Source organism: Drosophila busckii, chromosome 3L (assembly GCF_011750605.1).
Source record: "Drosophila busckii strain San Diego stock center, stock number 13000-0081.31 chromosome 3L, ASM1175060v1, whole genome shotgun sequence".
Classification (NCBI taxonomy): domain Eukaryota; kingdom Metazoa; phylum Arthropoda; class Insecta; order Diptera; family Drosophilidae; genus Drosophila; species Drosophila busckii.
The window spans coordinates 18,332,745-18,353,848 of record NC_046606.1 but is presented as its reverse complement, the minus strand read 5'-3'; the positions used below and the strand labels follow the sequence as shown (position 1 = coordinate 18,353,848).

Genomic DNA, 21,104 nt, shown 5'->3' with positions numbered 1-21,104 from the left:
ACTCACAAAACATGAAAAATGACAAGTGCATTCGTTGACTTAACTAAAATCAAAGTTAAAAAAAGATACTTTTAATGATACGTTTGATGAAAATTAATTCAAATGATAACCAATTAAAATATGAATACAAAATAGTTTTAGTTCCGTATGCTAATGAATATACTTGTTAATCGGTTTGAATTAAATAACCAACTTAATAAATTATGAAATGAACTGCATTTGATTTTTAAATATATGTATATGTATCTTTATGTATGTTTTTGTTTAACTGCATACTTATAATATATATGTTGTATACATGTCTTGTATTAAATACAAAGCCTAACCATATCAAATTTGTTTGTATTAAAGCATATTCAAAGCATTTTCAAAATATATGTATGTATTGATTGTTTTCAATTATTAAACGGCCGTTAACTTGCTCTGTCGCTAAAAATGCATGTTGCATGCGATAAACAAAACAAAAAGTGTATAGATCTTTTCTACAGTTACAATCATATGAAGTTTTACAACTATGTACAGCTCTAAAGGTTTGTCATATCGTAGGATTCCTAAGACTATATATGTATATATAATGCACACGGCTGCGCTTTGAGCCATCAAGAAAATTAGGTGCGGATTAGGAAATTGGGCATGCTGAAATTAGCTGGCTTACGAGCTAGGTTTTTAACATTATAGGTATATGTAAATATAAATGATGATTTGCTCGCTGTTTAGTTAGTTTCATTTGTACAAAGATTTCGTTTCAACGAATTGTTTGCTGTTTTTGTGTTTTTGTGTTTTTGCTGTTGCACAACTAAACGTTTATCCACTTAGAGCTACGGCTTGTTCTTAACGCTAGGTACTACATAGTATTTAAACTTTAAAAACACACGCACATTCATACACAACATCCACCACTCACACTAACATGCGCTTTGGACTTTGGGCTTAAAAATAGGCTTTTAAAAATAAGATTTGTTATATTGATAACCAATATCTGGCTTCCTTTCATTTTGCTCTTTACATATGACAACTCATTTCACTCATCACTTATTATTCGCCGAGTTGACTGCTGTTGTGTTTGATGATGTGGCACTAGCAGCATTGGCATTGGCGTTGGCATTGGCATGGGTGGCACCCATCGAAGGCTGGCCAGGACCGCCACCATTGCTGGTCTGCATCGGAGGCAGCGTATCGCAGCGGCGATAGTATAATAAGTAAGGCACACGCGGTGTGTGCGGCTGTAGCACTAGCTTCTCAGCAATTGGCTTCACCGAGCTGTCATCATAGCGCAACCAACTATTGTAGCCGGTGTGAAAGACGTCCGTGATATAATGACCCTTGGATGCCTCCTTGCCGTCGTGATAGACAATTGCGAACAAGCGATAGGCGCGTTGCTTTTGTGAAGTCTTTTTGGAGCCGAGTATCTCTGCAAAAGTAACAAGGCATTAGTTTAAACAAACAACAATCGACAATCGTCACTTAGTTATCACATACTGGCATCGATTTTGAGCTCCACCGGAAACTCAACCTTCTTCAATATCTTTGTGCAGCCATCAGATCGATAGTCAAAGTATTTTAAATGCAAAAAGTGCTCGACCATAAAATCAAAAGCACTTTGCTGCCAGGCAACGACCTCCTGCTTGGTCTTGCTGCCAGTGACGCCCTCAAGCTGATCACGACCAACCAGAATCTCCAGCGCCTCCTTTACCGAAGCAGCTTTCTGCAGTAAACAGCAGAGTGATTAATACAAATGTGTGTTTGATTTACCTCAATAGTGTACTTACCTCAATATTGAGTTGCAAGGTAAAGAATGGCTGTATCACATCTGTAGAGTGTTCGCCTTCGCGTTGCAGACGAGAGCGCAGCTCACCGCGGAATATATCGCTGATTGGAGTGCGTCCGAAATCTGTTTGCCGTGTCACGCTGCCCTTGTTGCGATTGTTGCAGATCATCTGGTTGAGAAGTGGAACAGCGATAACATGGAATTTTCAAAGGCAATTCAAAACTCTAAGCTTACCTGCCAGACATCGCCGCCATCTTCCTGGTCCTGCTCCTGCTCACCATTTTGTTGAGCAACTGGTTTGGCAATCAACTTGACAACCTATAGAGGAATAACGGAATAAGTATTAGTAAATGTATTTTCTTAACGCATTCATCAACATCTTACCTCAAGCATCTCATCGTTGAGCTTATTAAGCACATAGCCCAAAAACTCCTCAGCATCCTCTTGTCTGCCCTCCACATGCTCCTCGCGGCTGTCATTCCAGAGCTTATATATCTCAGTGGGCTCAAAGGCCAAATCACAATGCAGATCCATGCCAGCAAACTCATCTTTGCCCTTAATTTGGCCAGCCTTGCTGTTGTTGCTCAGACGCTGACGTGAGCCACTGGGCAGTGCGGAAAAGTTGCTCATGAAGGACATCCTGTTGACAGAGATGGCAGAGAGAATTGTTTAGCAAATAGTGTGAATAGATGGAGGAGAATTTTGTTTGTGCCTTCCACTGCAGAGGAAGCTGTGAGCATCGCTTTCTCTGAATAAAAAAACACCTGCGTAAGTCTCGACGTAACAACGACTGCACCCAAAACGGGTGCAATCAACGCACGCCATTGAGTCCAACGCCAATTGCTGTGCCACAAACGTAACACAGACGCCAGCTGGTTATGGCGCCGAGACGTCTGTTGACTTGTCTGTGGCATTGGTTTAGTTGTAGCAAAGTAAGCATGTGCCAATATATGGGTCACTTACATGGCATTCACGGTGGGTGTCTTGACCTCACTCTGCTGTGCCGCCTGTTTGGGTATGGAGCGCAGCAGATTATAGAATGGCGCGCAGCCGAGCAGCGCTTGCAGTATGGAGTTAATATAGCAATAATTGGAACGATTGGTTAGCCCACGCGGCCGCAGGCTAACGGCAGTCAAGCTGGTCTTGTGCCGTGTCAGAAACTCGGCATATTTGTTGGTCCACTCATCGAGCTGTGCGGCACGCGCTGTCTCAGACTTTAGCGGTTTGACAGCTGCAGAGGCGGGAGAGGCAGCCACAGCCACAGCCACAGCCGCAGCAGCGTTGCTGGCAGCGGGCAGAGCCTGTGCCGATGCGGCTGAATAAGAAAGTGCGCCGGGAGTAATCAGCGGTGTTGTGGGCGCTGGCACTGGTGTCGGTGATTGCAATTGCTGATGCACGTTAGTGCAGGGCAACTGCTGCTGCTGCTGTTGTGGTTGCTGTTGATGTTGCTGCTGCTGTGGTTGGATTTGTAGCTGTTGCTGCTGTTGTGGCGGCGGCACTAATTGCAATTGCGCTTGTGGCTGCATTTGGTGCTGCTGCGGCTGCTGCTGTGACTTGTTGCCCTCGTAGGGCGCCACCTTGGCCACTGGCTTCTTGCTGACAAAGAGACTGGCCCAGGAGGGCTGTCCGCTCTCCGTGTTGTTGCTGCTCTGCGAGGCGGGCGGTGCTGGTGGTGCTAAATTAAGTGCTGGCTGCGCAGTTGATGTGGCTGCGGCAGCACTAAATGATGCCTCCGGCTTGCTTTTGCCAGAGGGATTTACATAAGATTTTCCAGATGCTGCTGGTTGCTGCTGTTGCGGCTGCACTGGCGCATTGCTTATGCTATTGGACTGGCTATCAATGGACGTCTGTTGTTTAAATTGTTGCGGCGTTGCTGTAATGCTCGCTGTTGAGGTAGTTGTTGTAGCTGTATTGTTGCATTGTTGTTGCTGCTGATTGCTGTTCTTGCGTTCCAGCTGCGGCGCTGAACTAGCCACTGGCGATGAGGGCACCTTCATAGTTCCATATGTGCGCACTTGTGGCTGATTGTTGTTGTTGTTGTTGCTGCTGTTGGCATTGTTGCCGTTGTTGCTATTATAGCCTGTTTGGTAGTTTTGATGCTGCTGCTGCTGCTGTTGGTGGTAGTGTTGCTGATTTGTAAAAGTCTTGGTAGGATGGCTAAAGCTACCACCAGCAGTGCCAGTTGACTGCTTATTAAATCCACTGCCTGCCGTTGATGCTGCTGCAGTGGTCGCTGTTGTTGCTGCGGCAGCAATATTATTAACAGTATTTGGTGAGGCAGTAACTGCTACAGATTGTGTCGACTTCTTGTGCTGTGCAGAGTTAGTCCAAGACATAGTCTTGGTTGTTTGTATGGCAGTATCGTTGCTGCCTTGATGGTGATGATTGTGATGATGATGCGGCTGCTGTTGCTGATTGTACTCCGAGGAGTATTTGCGACGTATTTGCTGCTGCTGCTGCTGCTGTTGTTGCTGTGCATTGCTGTTGTATTGCTGTTGCACAGGTTTACGCTGCTGAGGCGGCTGCTGCTGCTGCTGCTGTTGATGATGCTGCTGCTGCTGTGGCGGTTGTTGCTGCTGATGTTGCTGTTGCTGTTGAGCTGGCTGTTGTTGAGAAGATTGCTGCTGCTGGTGATGCACATGTTGCTCATGGTAGTTGACGGTGTGTGCAGACTCTAACTGTTGTTGTTGTGGTTGCTGTTGCTGTTGCGGCGGCACCACAGGCGAAGTTTGTTGTTGCTGATGTTGCTGAGCTGTTGCTGGCTGCTGATGTTGCTGTGGTGCAATAGTAGCAACTGAAACCATCAAACTGCCAGCTTGCGACTTTTCAAGTTGTGGCTGTTGTTGTTGCAGTTGCTGCTGCTGTTGATATTCCAGCTCCAGTTGTTGCTGTTTCTCGGTGCTAACCATCAGAGCATCATCCAAAGCCGCATCGTTGTTATTGTTCATCAGCTGCGTTTTATCAACTGTAAGAAAGAACCAGGGCATATATTAATTACTATATATGTATATTAAGTTGAGTTTATCATAAAAACATTTTCTATTGCTGTTGTAGATGCAAAGCTATCTATATATAAAGCATCAATTGCTTTGCAGCCTATACAAAATAATTTAAAAATATGTCCATAATTGGCATCAATTGATGCTAAATAAGCTCTTTCTTTTACGAGCTTATGTAGATCGGATGTCGAATTGAGTCGAATATTTTTATTTTTGTTTTTGTTCGCTCGAATTTTGGGGCACTCTCCATTTTTTTTTTAATTGTTTTGTTTTTGTGCGCAGCGCAGCTCAGGGCACGTTCTGATAAAAATAATCTCAAAATTAAATATGTACAGTGTAGCAGTTGGAAAAATCAATATGAATTAGTTCACACGACTCTAATCAGCAGAGACAATAGTGTGATCAAGCTGATCAACAATAGTGCCCATGTATGGGCTATGGCACCCCAGGGCTGCAACTCTCGCCCATTTGACTGCACTTTAACCGACAAGGCGACAGCTCAACAGTTGCGATAGCTGTCGCTCTATGTTGCTGTTGTATTTACAGCTGGCGATAAGACTAGTCTATATATCGTATACTAGAGTTGTTCAATCAATTTGTCTGACATTGCTGCAAATAGAAAATCACTCGACGGAATCCATGTCAATTTGAAATCAAATATAGAGCGCGCCGCCAAAGTCCCATAAATTTCAGTTGGACAAACAACATTATTAATACCATTTAATCAGCATTTATTCGGGCACCAAAGCTGCGCTGAACTTCGCGCCAAAAGCTGATATTAACTACAAGATAAAGCACAGCAAACCACAAGTTTTAGATAAGAAATGCCTGCCAACTTACTAAATAAGACGCTTGTTTAGCGCAAAACAATGTGGATGAGGGCTGCTCTCATATTTGTCATTAACAAATGCCCAATTAATAATATCAGCTGATAGGCAATGTGGGAACTTGTCATGGGTCTCGTCCCATAAGTATTAACAATTACGCGGTGTAAATATTAGCAGTTGATAAGGGAATAAAAAACACAGAGGAGCAGCTGCCAACAGATAGACAAGGCTGGGACTGGACTGTGGCTGCTGTTGTTAGCTTATTATTATTATTGTTATTGTTATTGTTGTTGTTGTTGTTCTGGTTGCTGAGTGTGTGAAATGGGTAATGAGGGCATAAGTTTGCATAATTGATTGCAGGTTATTTATATTAATAAAAAAAGAGTAAAAAAGCAAATTGAATGTAAATGATATTTGTATTGCCTAAAGCGTTACCTAATTATTATAAAATAAATAATATTAATTGCATTTATACTAAAAATATGCTTTAGATAATTTCACACTTGCTGCGGCGGCTTGTGACCTGCCGCTTGTTGCACACACACACACGTGTAAACAATATGTAGGCTAAAAGTATATTAAATATGCTATTAACAATTTCTTTGAGCGCAGCTATTTAAAGTTTAATTAGCACGTACATCATAATTAAACCTCTCAGTGTTGCAATTAAATTTTTTGTGCTAAATTTTATCTACTTCATAGCGTCATATGACAATTAAAGGCAAAAAACCAGTTGGAATTCGATCGCCACGCAGAAGAATTGAGCATTCAATGTGTTAATTAATTTCAATTAGCATATAACAAGCAGCAACAATAGCCATACCCAGCAGTGGAGCATAGAACTCGTATAGATGAAATGGAAAATTATTTAAATAATTGCTCTTACTCTTACTATTACTAGGCTGTCGCTAAAATAGAGACAGAGAGAGAGAGAGAGAGACAGAGAGAGAGAGAGAGAGACAGACAGAGAGAGAGCGACAAGGTTGGCTGGATAATTACAGACATGAGCGCGCAGGTAAATTGCAATGAATACAACGACAACAAAAGTCGATTGCAATAGCAACCAAACATGTTAGGCTAATAATAGCAGACAGTTGATATGGCGAGAATATTTAAATGCAACTGCAAACCAAACAAGGAACGCGACTGTACTTTACACCACAACCAAGGGGGTCAGAAAAACGCTTTCCATTTCACTTTAATAACGGTGTGTATGACAGTTTTTCTAAGCTGTCCATAGCACTCGATATTACGATTGAATTGTTCAGCGAGTATGCAGAACTTCAATTGATTTTGTCTATGCAACAAATTGACTAAACGGGGTCATCATCATTAAAGCGCAGCCCCCAAAATAATGAATAGACAGCCCCCTCCCCGCACCACACTCCTCCTCAGCAACGCATCTTGACTTGTCTAGCACTGTTTTGTTATTGAACGCGCGATCTTATTCAATTTTTTATTAACAGCCGCCGAACAAATACAAAATAAAACAAAACACAATAACAATTGCAATTGCAGCATTGAGTAATTCGTTGCTTATAATTTATGACAAATAACTCGGAAAAAGCGATTCAACTGCAATGAGCGGGACAGTGAGAGAGCGAGAGCGCATGATATGGAGCTTAGCTTCCAAAATGATTCATGATTAAAGCTTATCACGCGTAGCTTACTCAACTGGGTTAACAAGCAAATACTTTTAGATAATATGCGCGCTACATACAGATACAGATACAGATACATTTGAACTGAAGCTTATGCATATCCAATGCCAACTAATTCAATGCACAACAATTAGGGTAAACAAATCAAAATGTAATTAAATGCAAAGTTTCGATGCGCATAATGAAAATGAAAACATGATAAATATTAAATTACACAACAAGTCTAAAAATGTGATTTTAGTGTGTATTTAGTCAATTCATAGCTATTTGCTATTTATCAGCAGCTGCAATAAACAAATAAATCCGCATTGATACACGTGGTACGTTTTGTTGTTGTTTTTGTTATTGTTAAGTATATAAATTGATAACTAATCTAGTTTAGTGTCGATATTATGGGCGGCAGTGTTACGTTATATACAGTAATAAGTAATAATGCCCAAACGCTGCTTTCCTTTCCTACTTGGCAACAGAAACAACCGACGCAATGTAAATTGAAAACAATGATATGCTACTGATTATGATTTTGTTGTTGCTGCAATTCAATTGAATTCATTTGTGTCAATTTACAATAAATAATCGCCAAATACAATGACAACGCAGAGCCAAAGAAAATTGCATAATTCTTTCCCCCAGTTAGCCAAAGACGACAAACGGCGGCACGCGACCTTCGTCTATACAAATCTGCAATCTTTCTACGCCTCACCTCTCAATCTCTCTCTCTCTTCCACCTGTGAGTGAGCAAGAGTAGAAAACAAAAACAAAAACAAACAAGTGGCTAAGTTACCGTAAACCGTTTTCTTATCAATGAGCTGGCGGCAGCGGCAGCGGCACTAGCCAACAAAATAATTTACGACTGCAAAACGTTCAAACTGAACTGAAGAGTGTGGGCGTTGATTATATTTATTGTACATATGCCCCCAGAGCAAATTGGTTGATTGGTGAAGCGAAAACGACAGTCTGATGACAATCCAATGGTAAAGTATCAATGGCACAAGGACTACAAGGACATGTGTCTATCCTGTGCGCATTAACATATAAATGCGTAGATAGCAAGCGCGCGTGGGCAGGCAATCAGGCAGCAGCCAATGCCAACAACTAATAGATACAAATGTATCTAGCAGGTAGAACAGAGGCCGCCAACAACAAAAACAATAAAAAAACAAAAAAAAATATTCTAGCTGGGGGACAACAGGCTACGAACAGTGCATACCAAAGCAACAAGTAAAACACAAAAGCAACAACTTGCATAGGCAGCGACAGAACTGCGTCATTTTGTAAATATCTATTGGCATATAGCTACAGCTACGAATCTATATAGTACATAGACGTGAAAAACTGAGTACCGTGTGTAAAAAAAAGACAAAGCGACCATAAACAAAAGACTGAGCACACGGCGTATGCGCAATTTCAATTTTCATTTCATCTTTTCCTACGAAAAAGTAAAACAGGAAACAAAGAAAGTGAGCAGACAAACGCATGTTCACTCCGAAGGTTGTCAAGATATTATTGAACCGTTGGCATTGCGATACGTTGTATCTATAAAAGCGCATTCAACTCTTTCGCACAGATAAAGCAAAGATACTTGCAATATGCAGCAGCGGACAATTGCGCTCAATTTTCTTTGTGGCAAAAATAAAAAGACTGTAAATTATTTGCTGCATTAAATTTTAATTATTTATTTTACAATTTTACGCTCGTACCTCGCTGCCTGACATCCCAAAAACCGAAGCCCAAAACAAAATACAATAAATAATAAAAATAAAGACTTTGCTGGCCCGTCGCCCAAAAAATTTCTATGCTCTTGCTTTGGCTCGTGCTCTTGCTTAAAGTCTTTTGTTAGCTACTTCCGCTTGTTTGCTTGCAGCTAATTCAAACACCTGCTGCATGGCACTGGCACAAGTGCGCTTTGTATAATTGTATGTGTGTATGTGTGTATGTTTGTGTGGGCGTATGTTGGACATAACAACGTGCTCTTTTCAAATCCCCTTCTTGCATTACTGCCACGTGTCAACCTGGTCGGTCGGTCGATCGGTCGGTCGGTCGGTTTTGCATTTCCAGTCAAGAGCTTTGTGCATTCGTAATGAACTCACATACACACGTGCATGCTGCCGCCTTTGCGGTATAACAGTTTAGTCCGTAGCATGTGCGTACTCGTCGTATATTAAATTTCACTCTTATGAAATAATAGTATGCTCAAACTAACTGGCGGTTTCCCGGCCATAATGGCTACGAATAAAATGCAGGCTAATGCGCTAATCATATAGCAGATCAACTAACAAGCGCACAAAGCAAACCGTCAAGAGCAAGCGCCCTCTGTCGTTGACCCACTGCTGGACACTTGCAACCCATAATCTGTCTATATGTGGAGGCGTTAAGTCACTGTGTGTGTGTGCGTGTTAGAATTTTATGAATGACATTGAGCCCCCACACAGTGGCAAACATAAAAGAAAAACACTTTGGCTAAATGCCACATCCTGCAAAGAGCAAAACACTAACTCAGCGTGTTCTCTTAATTTTCGACGTTTGTAAAGCATTTGCTTTATCTTTATTAAAATGGCTTTAAAAGAATTAATTTTTGTTATATTTAGCACATGCTTGCGAGCTTATCAGTATTGTGGGGGCTCATGGGCTTTAAGATAAAGCTAGAAATAATCTAAAATTGCAGGTCAAATTGCTTTGACTCGTGGCGACGGCGCCTAAAAGGCGGCACACCAAAAAATTTCAACACACATTCACTCGTACTTGTGTGTGTGTGAGTGTGTGCGTATAAAGTAAGGAAAAGTAAAAGTTAGCTGCAAAGCTTAACCTTTAACCTAAATCACAACTAAAGAGAAAGCAACAGTTTACGCTCTTTTGTTTCCGAAACTGTTATACTAGATACAAAGTGTTATACGCGTCGTGCCGGTTTTTTTGACCAAGTAATACAATCAAAGACGCATTTTAACAAAAGGAGACACAACCCCTGAGAAAGTGCGTCATAAATACAGGGTTGGTGTACACAATGGGGTTGCTAGGCGCTAAGTTTTGATTTCATGTGTGTGTGTGTGCGTGTGAAAAATTATGTTACCTTCAGCTATGTGCAAATCAGCTGTTTTTGCCAAAAACGCAACCCTTGGCGTCGCATGCCTTCGCCTCAACAGCAGCAAACGTTTAATGCCAGCAGCGAGGGAGAACGCAAAGTCAAAGAGAGAGAGAGAGAAAGAGCTCACAAACACGCGGTCACGTCAAATGAGAGCGAGAGTGGAAGCTTTGCATATTTATCGAGAGCTTTGCGCGCTTGAACTTCAAATGCATTGCATATGAGTACAGCAGCAACAACAACAACAACAACAACAAAATAGACAGCGAGGCAATTGGCAATGTCAGAGCAGTCGCCACATGGTGAGAACTTTTATTTTTGTGTTATTGTAACTGAACTTGTTGTTGCAGCTTTTGCTTTTAAACAATTTTGGTGTCTTTGTCGCTGAGTGTTTGTGTGTGCATGTGTATGTGTGTATGGCAGTGTCGTGTATAACAGTTCTATACAGTAGTAGTCGCTGTTGTCGTCGTCGTTGTCGGTTTCAGTCGTTTGCTGGTTGAGAAGAATTTTCATTTTATATCGAACAGAGCAGCAGTGACGACGAGACGAATTTTAACGTCCGTGTCCGTGTGTGTGTGCTTGGTGCTTTTTGTTAGTATCTCTCGCGGCGCACAAAGCATAAAAAAGCAGTCAAACAAATAAATAGTTATAAAACAAAATTGAAATAAATGCAACAACTATATGAACAGTTAAAGAGGCTAAAAGAAATATACACACACACACACACACACGTAAGCCCAGTTCGGTGTGCGCTTAGTAGTTGTTGCTGTTATTGTTATTGCTGGCTCAGTGGTGTTTGTTCCACATTTTATCGATCACTCACATACACACACACACACACAGCGAGAAGCAGAAGCTTACTGTTGCTGTTATATTTGCTGCTGATGCAAAATAAATTTATAATCAAATTTCATTACTTTATACAAATTATACAATTGCATTGCCAACAAGCGAGTACGTACAGCACCCCCAAATAGCAGAGGCAGCGGCAGCGGCAACAGCAGCGCCAACAGCAGAGCAAAAACTCAGCATGTATTAGCCGCAAAGTAAAGCAAAGTCAAAAATAAAATATAAAGAAAAGCAATTGTGGAAAGTCAAAGGCAAATACAAAGTTCAACAGCAGCAGCAGCAGCAGCAACAACACCACACACATACATCCATACTTATTGTTTTGTTTTGGTCAGTCAGCTGTGGCAAGTGTATGCAAGTAATAAATGCGCAACAACAAAACGTGACAAATAGTTAAACATTTTACAAATTCTTATAACCGCACGAAAAAGCTAAATAAAAATTATAATAAACATGCTTGGATTGCAGTGCAATATAACGCTCGCGCATTTGCACTCTCTTTTTCTCGCACGCTAGTTGTCGATAATGCATAAGAACTTTAAGCAGCAACAAAATATTTAACAACAACAAGCAACACACGCACATACAAAGCGCATAACGTATTATACATACATACGTATGTATATTCTATATAACGGCGGCTGTCAGTACCAGAGAGTGCGCGCGTAACAAAATATAAAAACTTTAAGAGTGTGACAAAGCTACAATAAGAACTTTGCTTAGTGGGAGTGTGTTAAGAGAGAGAGAGAAAGAGTATTAAATTTGCTGAGCGCGCGCAAAGGCAAAGATAAAAAACACAGTAGCAACAAGAACAGCAGTGGCAGCGGCAGGCGCGGCAGCAGCGCAGTCAACGTCAACAGCGGTCGTGCTAAGGCTCGCCATAACTGAAAATAACGTAGAGCGCGACACTTGGGCCACGCGAATCGCAGACTAAACGACGACGTGCGTCTGTCTGTCTGACTCTCTATATAACTCACATTATCCAAAAGAAGCGTGGTTGACGGTGTGAGTGCGTGTGCGTGTGCCTGCATGTGTGTATGCGTGTGCAGTGCGCGGGATGTGCAAGTGAAATAAAACGAAATTAAAAGTATAAAGTGCACTAGCAAAGCAAGCAAATTAACGGCAAATCTCTGCATACTACAGTCAACACACAATAATGGTGGACACTAATAGTAATGGAACGACAGCAGCAGCAGCTGCTGGCAATTCGGCGGCACGCCTGCGCAAATTTGAGCGCACCGACAGCGAATTGGCCTGTGAGGAGGCAGCGCGTCTTACGGCCGAACAAAATGAAGATGACAACGAAGATGAGCAGGACGATGAGGAGGGCGAGGATGATGATGATGAGGTTAGCGTATATGGCGAATTACCGCCACCGCCGGACGGTGGCTACGGCTGGGTCATCTGCTTCGCTAGCTTCATGTGCAACATGATTGTGGACGGCATCGCCTACACCTTTGGCATATTTCTCGAGGCATTTGTGGACTACTTTCACGAAGGCAAAGGCACTGTCGCTTGGGTGGGCAGTCTTCTGTCCGGCGTCTATCTCAGCGCCGGACCCATTGTCTCCGCCCTGGCCAATAGATATGGCTGTCGCGCTGTCTGCATTGCTGGCAGCATTATCGCCTGCATTGCCTTTGTGCTGAGCACATTCAGCGGCACGGTTAGCATGCTTATGGCCACATATGGCTTCATGGGCGGCTTTGGCTTTGGCATGATCTATTTGCCGGCCGTGGTAGCTGTGGGCTATTACTTTGAGACCAAACGTTCGCTGGCCACGGGCATCGCCGTCTGCGGTTCCGGATTTGGCACGTTTGCCTTCGCGCCGCTGGCCACGTATCTGCTGGAGGAGTATGGCTGGAAAAATGCACTGCTAATCTTCGCAGGTCTTATACTCAACTGCGCTATATTTGGCGCTATGATGCGTCCATTGACGTACCCCAAGAAGAAGAAGGTCAAGCCGCTGATGCAGCGCATGTATGAGGAGAAACAGATGCAGCTGGAGCGCGGCTCGTTTGCGGGCTCCCATTTTATGGTACAGCTGCCCGATGGCACTATGGAGCGCAAGCTCAAAATGCCGCTCAATGCAGATCCAGGCGTGCACTCGAGTCTCAACCTGGAGCTGCTGGCTCAACAGTCCGGTGGTCTACATCCAGTCTCCACGCTCCCCACCATTACCGAGTCCAAGGTGGTCGAGCTCAATGCTCAAACGAAAGCACAGCCGCCCAATGGTAATAACGATAGCAATGGTCAGCTGTCCACACGCTCAGGACGCCGCTCGCAGCGCAACTCGGAGACGGAGCATAGTCCTTATCAGTCGCAGGATGCCATGATACGAAATGCTTCGCAGCCCGCCTTCCTGGCCGCCGATCATCAGAGTCTTCCCAAAAACGGTTCCGTGCCGTCCTTCAGTCGCGTGCGAAAGACCAGCGCCAGTGAGCGGTATCAACCTTCATTGGCAGCTATACGGGCATCTTCGCGAGGTGACCTCGAAGCAGGCGGTGCCGGTACTGGCTCCAAGCTGTCGCTGTCACAGCGTCAAGGAAGCTCCAGCGGCAGCGGTGGACGTATGGTGCGTCCCATGTCACGCAAGGATATATTCTACTCCGGTTCGGTTACCAATTTGCCGCAGTATCAGTCCCAGAAATCGCTAACAAACTATCGCAACTCGGTGTTGTCGCTCACCAAGTATGAGAAGAGCATGCAAAGCATGCGTCTGGATCCGCTGGCTGAGGCGGAGAAGCATCGTGAGGAATATGATTTATGTCCGTGCCTGTGCATACCCGACTCCGTCAAGTCTGTGGTCAACACCATGCTGGATGTAAGCCTGCTCAGGGATCCCGTCTTTATGCTCATGGGCGTGTCCAACATCTTCGGCATGGCTGGACTCTATGTACCCTTCGTCTATCTGGTGGATGCGGCCAAGGAGCATGGCATTGCCAAGAATGATGCGGCCATGCTGCTGTCGGTCATTGGCATCACCAACACCGTGGGTCGTGTGGTCTGCGGGTGGGTGGCTGATTTGCCACAAGTCAATTCACTGCTGCTCAACAACATCTGCTTGCTGATCTCGACGGTGGCGGTAACATTGACGCCACTGTGCTATAGCTATAGCGCCTATATAGCAATGTCGATTGCCTTTGGTATTGCCATCTCCGGTTACATTTCGCTAACGTCAATTATACTCGTCGACCTGCTTGGCCTGGACAAGCTAACCAATGCATTTGGTCTGCTCATCCTGTTCAGAGGCTTTGCCGCATTGCTGGGCACACCGCTGGCGGGCGCCATCTATGATATAACGCATACATTTGATTTGCCCTTCTATATGGCAGGTGGCATGTTTGCAGTGGCCACTGTAACCAGCTTTATGGCGCCCTACATGAAGCGCTTCGGCAGCAACAATGATACTCCTGTGCACGCCGAGACGCTAACGCCCATCGACGAGGAGCAGGGCGAGGATGCCGAAGAGGAGGAGGAGGAGGATCAACCCATCACCATTGTGCCGAAGATTATTAAAACGCTGCCCAGTCCACAAAATGAGCAGGCAATGCATCAGTTTCCAGCCGCAAACGAAAAATCACAAACCTCGGAATCAAAGCTCTAATCAACAAGAATTTACACAAACAACAAATTGAATAAAAAACAAAAAGAAACTTAAGTAGAGACAGAGAGCAGAGAGTCATGTCAGGGGCCTGAGGAGTTGGAGCTGAAGCTGATCACAGCTAATTTAGGGTATAAAGAGCGCATTATTTTTCTAGCAACTTATACAAAGCAAAAACAAAAACCAAAATTATGTACGAAAATTGTAAGAGCTAAGAGCGAGGCGAGGGGGCAGGGCCCAAGCTTTTCCAGGCGGCAGCAACAGCAGCAGTTGAAGAGCACTAAACCACAAAAATGAAAACTATATACAAAGCGCATACATATATTATTATATAAAATAATACCAATGCCGAAACTATGCCTAAGCTATAACTAAATATACACAAAAAGAAATAAATTTACATATATATATATTAAAGATTTTGCGTCGAAAGAAAACTAAGTAAGCTTGGCTTAGCTTTGATAAGATTAAAAAACACAAATAATATTATGTAAAGATAAATTACACGCTCATAAAATAACAATTACTGATTGATTATAGTTTCCAATTGTTACAACAGCAACAAACAACTTAAAGATTGTAAAATAATTTCATTTTATGATTTGGCTTGTTTGTCAAAAAAACAGAAAAGCAAAAAAATTTAACGTTTATCATTATTATACTATTAATTATTGCATATTTGTATTATGGTTAGAGCTCGTAACTATATAATTACTCTAACTGTTGTTGTGCATACAAATTGTTGTTATACGGCATAAAAGTGTTATTAATGTGTCATACCCAATATATAGCATGTAGTAGTGTGTAAACTTCATTATTTTTTAATATCATTTTTGCCAATTAGTTAAACTTTCTTCGTATATATTTTTAAGCGAATTGTTACGACAAGAATTCAAACAATACTAAACATAGTAAATTTTATATTTTAAATTTAAAGTTTAATAAGAAAAAGAAAAAAACAAACAAATTTACGCTGAAATTGTTTTCAATTTTCATACTAATTTAAAAACAAACAAATAGTTACATTTTATGGCTCATTGTCAGATTTTGTACGAATACTTCACCAAGTCCACTTAACAATTAAAGGCTTGTGTGCAAATATAACTACAAATTAAAATATACACAGATTATACTTTTTTAATAGGAAAAAAAGCAGAAAAACTAAACTAGATTAAGAGCAATAAATTGCAGTTTTACATATTTACACGCTCACGCAATGCTCCAAAACTAAATTGAAATCTATATTCAAGAAGCCAATACACACAAATATATAAAGCAAAGCAGAACAATAAATGTTAGCCAGCGAATAAACAAAACCAAATAATTTTTGCCATAATTTTGCTCGAGTTTTAATTCATTAAAACATGCAGCGTAAGTATATTTTATTGTATAACAGCTAACTATATCTCAACAGCTCTAAAACTGATCGATCAAAGTGCAGATAATACAAAATAACGCTGGGATAGCGCACACTGGGTGCCTTATCGTAGCCCCCGTAGTATTACCTTGTGCAGGCAAAAGATATGGAAACTTAGAATGTGGTCGTGCGCCACTTGAATCAGTACAGGAACAAAAATCTGATTATAAAACCCATACTGTCGCAATGGAGCCAACAAGATTAGCCTAATCAATGGCCAACGTTTAAATAAGCATTAGCAAAAAAAAATGAAATAAAAGAATGTTAAGATAAGTGTAGCGCATATAACAATCTACAACATTTATGTATTGAAGTATTGACAGCGTGTAGACCAGCGCCAAGTGCTGCGAAAACACCAATGAATATCTACAACGAGACATTTCAGACATTCAATAGGGTAAACACACAAACATACAAACAGAAACACACACACACACACACGCACACAATTGGCCAAGCTATCAATTTCGCTCGGACTGCGTATGCTTATGGCTACGATCGAGAAAACGCTTTTGCTTTTGCTCTGTTTTCCTTAACTTTTTCTACTTTCCTCAGTGGCCAACGAAAATGTCAATGACTGAACGTTCTCCGACAAGACTAAGGCACAGGCAACCCTAACGCATTACAAAAATTGTTTACAAAGTCTATTGGTTAAGACAACACCGAATTTCAAATTAGCTTGTCTTGTTACATTTTCAATATAACAAAATTATTAACACATTTAAATCAAAAAACTATTGATTTCTATATAAAAGCAATCCGTTTATAGCAGCTTCTCCCATTGTAATAACAAGCGCATGAAATATTACGCAAATTGATTAGAAAATGCCTAAATGCCAAGGCAGTTCAACAAAAACTGAACCATAAACTGCAATGAGCTGTTGTTCCATATAGTGCTCCATATAATGCATATATGTATATATAGAAGTAGTTGGTCACAAATCCGGTCGCTTGAAGTGGGGCAAGACGTTTGACGTCTTTGGTATGTCCGTCTAGTGATAAGCGGAAAATACACAAAGCATAATAAAAACAAAGGCAGCCATTCGTCAGAAGCGCACAGCTGATTAGCGATCAAAGACAACTGACCAAACAACAGCCAACAATTAGACGTTAAACAACAAATCAAACACCTGTTAAAAGATGCAATTGCCAGCACAAACTGCAGACAACACTCCACATACTGCATCTAAAGTTAAAGTGCCTGACTGCACTCACTCACTCATTCGAACTGAGACGAAAACGCCTTAGCAACAGAACCAGAGAGAGGCAACAATTAAGCAACAAAAATTAAAACCTATAGCAAAGTATAGATATGCACATACGCGAGTATGTATGTGTGTGAGATGTGTATGTATTGAATACGCTATCCATGCGCGTATCATGTGACGTTTGTTGTTCAATGTACCTACACCTAACACACACGCACACACACACACACACACACACACACACACACGAACATCGAAGCAGAATAACACGACAAACTGTAAATGGAGCGTTTTAAAAAGTCAGCAATAATATTGCACATGAAAATACTTCGAGACAGAGAGAAGAGAGTGAGTACTTAATTATTTTAAGTATTTAAGAAATATATAGTTAACGTCAATATTGTGCTAAGCACAACAGTTGAAGATAAAAATAAATGTTCTTTTAACAGGTGCAAATTTGTTACCATTCATTTCTAGAGACTAAAACTGAAAAATCTCAAACATCATAGACAACTTAACCGACTGTGCTCGAAACCTAGGCAAATAATATGGTATAAAAATGCTTTTATCTTTAAGGAAGCATAACAGCAATAAAAAAATATTATTTTATACATAAATTTCTCACTTACCCAACGTATCTTGTGGCGTGGGTGCCTGTGCCTGCGATGGAGCGGCATGTGGTGGCGGCGACAACTGTTGGTGCTGCTGTGGTTCAATGCAGATCGGGGGCTGCGCTTGTATGATATGCGTAGTGGGAACATGCAACATAGCTGGTGCCGGCGGTGTCAGGGCTTCCTGCGCCTTACCAGGTATTGTCCAATTTACAGGTATGGCGGCAACCGGTGCAGCACCGCACTCTGACAGCTCCTCCTCGTACTACAAAGACAATCAAGTTATAATGCAACACTTCATTGAACACTTTTGTCACTTACCTGTGGCACATTGCCAGCAACTGGATGCATCTCTTGCAGCGAGGCCAGCTGACCATCGTCGTATATCTGCATGACGCCCATTTGTTGCTGCATCTCGTGCAGCTGCAGCGAATCATAATATATGTGGTAATTTGGGCTAATCATGCTGGATGTTTCGGAGGAGGCCAGCGAGGAGCTATTGTGGTTTAGCTCATCGCCATTGACATGCACACCTTCCTGATATTCCTCAGCAGCATAGTTAGGCGCTGGCTGCCACAGCGGCAACTCTTGCGCCTGCCGTTCATCGACCGCGCCACCTTGGCCCACCAACTGGGCGCCATCCTCGGGCATAAACGGATACTCTTGAGGCATAGGCATAGAATAAAAGTAGTTACCCATATAACTATAAGGGCTATTTGCATAGAGGGGCACGGTGGAAATGTAGATCGGCGCCCCAGTGGCCTGCTGTGCGGCAGCAGCTGCTGCTGCGTTTGGCGCCGCCTGAATGGGGCCGTGATGCGAGGTAAAGTAAGCAGCCGGATAGGCGCCAAAGGCGTACTGAGGTGGATAGTATTGCAGCTGTGGCTGTAGTTGCGCTTCATGCGGTAGCGGCTGTGGAGCCAATTGCTCCTGCTGCAGTTGCATAGCATTGGGCGCTTGACTAGCGCTTTCTGGTGGCGCCTGCAGCTGCTGCATATGCTGCTGCTGTTGTTGCTGCATATGGCGTGCAGCATGAAAATCATTGCGACGCAAGCCACCCCCTCGTCCACGTGCACGACCACGTCCGCGTCCGCCCATAGAAGGTGTTGTCATGTGGCCATTGGGATTGCCTTGATGTATCTGCATGGGAGGCAGTTGTTGCATCACTGGATTACCCTGCAAGACAATAAAGGATTAGTATTTAAGTACATAGAAATATAGCAAATGTTGCTTTCTTTGGCTACAGCTGTTTTGGCCCTGTCATATTTATTGTTTTTAATTTAATGGGCTGCTCACCTGATCCGGCTGTATTTCAGGGTGTGTAGCATAGTGCGGCGGTGCAGCACCACCCACATAATGCGGCCAGGCAACATTCACATTAGCTGTCACATTGTTTACATACACATTGCTGGGCACTGGCGTTTGTATGACTTGAGGATGGTACATGGAGCTATGCGCTGCTTGTTGCATATGCGCATGTTGTGCAGCATGTGGTATATAGATTGGCTGTTGCGTCTGATTATAGAAGGCAACAGGCGGCGGCGCATTATTGTTGTTGTTATTATTATTATTATTATTATTGTTGTTGTTGTTATGGTTGGGAGAAACAATGTTGCTGTTGTTATTGTTATTGTTAAGCAGCGGCGGTTGCGGCGTTGATGGTGCCGACACTGGTGTTCCTGGTGCTGGCGGCGGCGCTGTCTGTTGCTGCGGCGGCTGCTGCTGCAGTTGTTGTTGTTGCTGTTGCTGTTGCTGCTGCTGCTGAGCAACCGGCTGTGTTTGCTGCGCCATAATTGTAACGACTGCGCTACACTTGCAACGCAGTTGGCAATGCTGACGACTGTCGCTGCACTTGGTTCCTTAGCGTTTCTGAACGTATCTCAGGATATGCACAGCACATGAGCACAATAAGCTTCACTCATTGAATTTTTGCTGCAAAACAAAAAAGTATAAACGTAAGTTAAAAACCAAATTTGAGGTTAAGCCGAGGCACTTGCCTCACGATCTGGCAACGCTTCACAGCTGTGGGGCCGACCGCAAAAAAAACTTATTACTTGTGTCATACAAAAAGGCAAACAAACAGAGAGAGTGCGTCGCTGGGCACTACAAGTGAGAGCGAGAGAGCGGCTATGCTAAACCGGGTGGAGTAACAACTTTGCGGTCCCTGTCCCACTCCTCCCAACACTTCAAAGCACCCACAAGTTGCGTTCAAGTAACAAACATATTTGTGTGTTTCTAAACAATACAATTAACGCAAGCCTACAATTGTAGACGACAAGAAAGAAATAATATATGCACACACCTGTACAAAAATCGCCCAGCACTACGTCACTCAACTGGAAATAATGTAGGCAGAAAACAGTAAAGTTTCAGCCTGTGCTCAACGCTCTCAATAGGTGTTGAAATTGAAATTCAAGCTAATTCGCAAAGACTGCGTTACTTAAGCATGTTAAATGTACGCATTCCAATGTTCAATGGCGGCGGCAGAGGCGACCGACCCGACCAAAGAGAGACTCATCAACACCACGTTGACGGCCAAAGAGAACGCGCGGCGGAATGTGAGTCGGCCGTTTGTCAGCGCTGCTAGAAAAGGACGGGGAATGCACCGCAGTAAAAACTTACCTATAAATGGGATATGCCAAAGACCAATTTCAGTTTGTTTTCAGCAAATTTAACATGTTTTTTTTTTGGGTGCGGGCGGCCTCTGAACAGTGCGTTGTGGGGCGGCTGCTGCCCCAATAAATATTTATTTGTATTTCACTCGCCGCTGTGCTCTTCTTTTTTTCGGAATGACACGACGTATTCGCAGTTTGCCAGCAACTATGTTGTCGTCTGCTCTATTTATCACTGTTGCTGTCTGCTTGCGCCACCCGCACACGCACAATTATGAAAATAAAATGAATTAATTGTTAGCGCTTAACTATATTTGCATGTGCAACAAAAAAAAAGTCGGATTGTTCCTTGTTTCAGCCGAAAAATCTCCTACTCGTGGTGACAGTGTGATATAGAGATGAGTCTCAAGTATCGATAGGTAAAGTACTCGATACTATGCCGATATTTCGATTATTGAAATAAGCCATAACA

General features: G+C 42.7%; 2 protein-coding genes across 2 annotated transcripts; one reads left to right on the top strand and one right to left on the bottom strand.

Moving 5' to 3' along the window:
• Positions 1 to 263: 263 nt before the first annotated feature.
• On the bottom strand, positions 264 to 21,009 carry LOC108598022 (putative uncharacterized protein DDB_G0271606). The gene is made up of 10 exons (XM_033293819.1): positions 20,643 to 21,009; positions 19,317 to 19,952; positions 18,342 to 19,196; positions 18,039 to 18,285; positions 2,732 to 4,733; positions 2,153 to 2,408; positions 2,003 to 2,086; positions 1,770 to 1,937; positions 1,480 to 1,705; positions 264 to 1,411 (listed from the first exon to the last, which is right to left on the bottom strand). Exons 2-10 carry the CDS (start codon positions 19,809 to 19,811, stop codon positions 1,029 to 1,031), a joined length of 4,716 nt encoding a protein of 1,571 aa, XP_033149710.1. The 5' UTR covers positions 19,812 to 19,952; positions 20,643 to 21,009; the 3' UTR covers positions 264 to 1,028.
• LOC108598357 (monocarboxylate transporter 12) lies at positions 10,849 to 15,410 on the top strand. Its single transcript, XM_017984975.2, has one exon. It carries the CDS (start codon positions 12,340 to 12,342, stop codon positions 14,785 to 14,787), a length of 2,448 nt encoding a protein of 815 aa, XP_017840464.1. The 5' UTR covers positions 10,849 to 12,339; the 3' UTR covers positions 14,788 to 15,410.
• Positions 21,010 to 21,104: the final 95 nt, after the last annotated feature.

Bases quoted from the DNA above. Each gene is read 5' to 3' on its own strand.
- LOC108598022 (XM_033293819.1), bottom strand. From the start codon at position 19,811: ATGGCGCAGCAAACACAGCCGGTTGCTCAGCAGCAGCAGCAACAGCAA. The intron at 19,197-19,316 runs GTGAGCAGCCCA...ATTGTCTTGCAG, and splicing joins CTGAAATACAGCCGGATCAG to GGTAATCCAGTGATGCAACA. The intron at 2,087-2,152 runs GTAAGATGTTGA...ATTCCTCTATAG, and splicing joins TCAACGATGAGATGCTTGAG to GTTGTCAAGTTGATTGCCAA.
- LOC108598357 (XM_017984975.2), top strand. From the start codon at position 12,340: ATGGTGGACACTAATAGTAATGGAACGACAGCAGCAGCAGCTGCTGGC.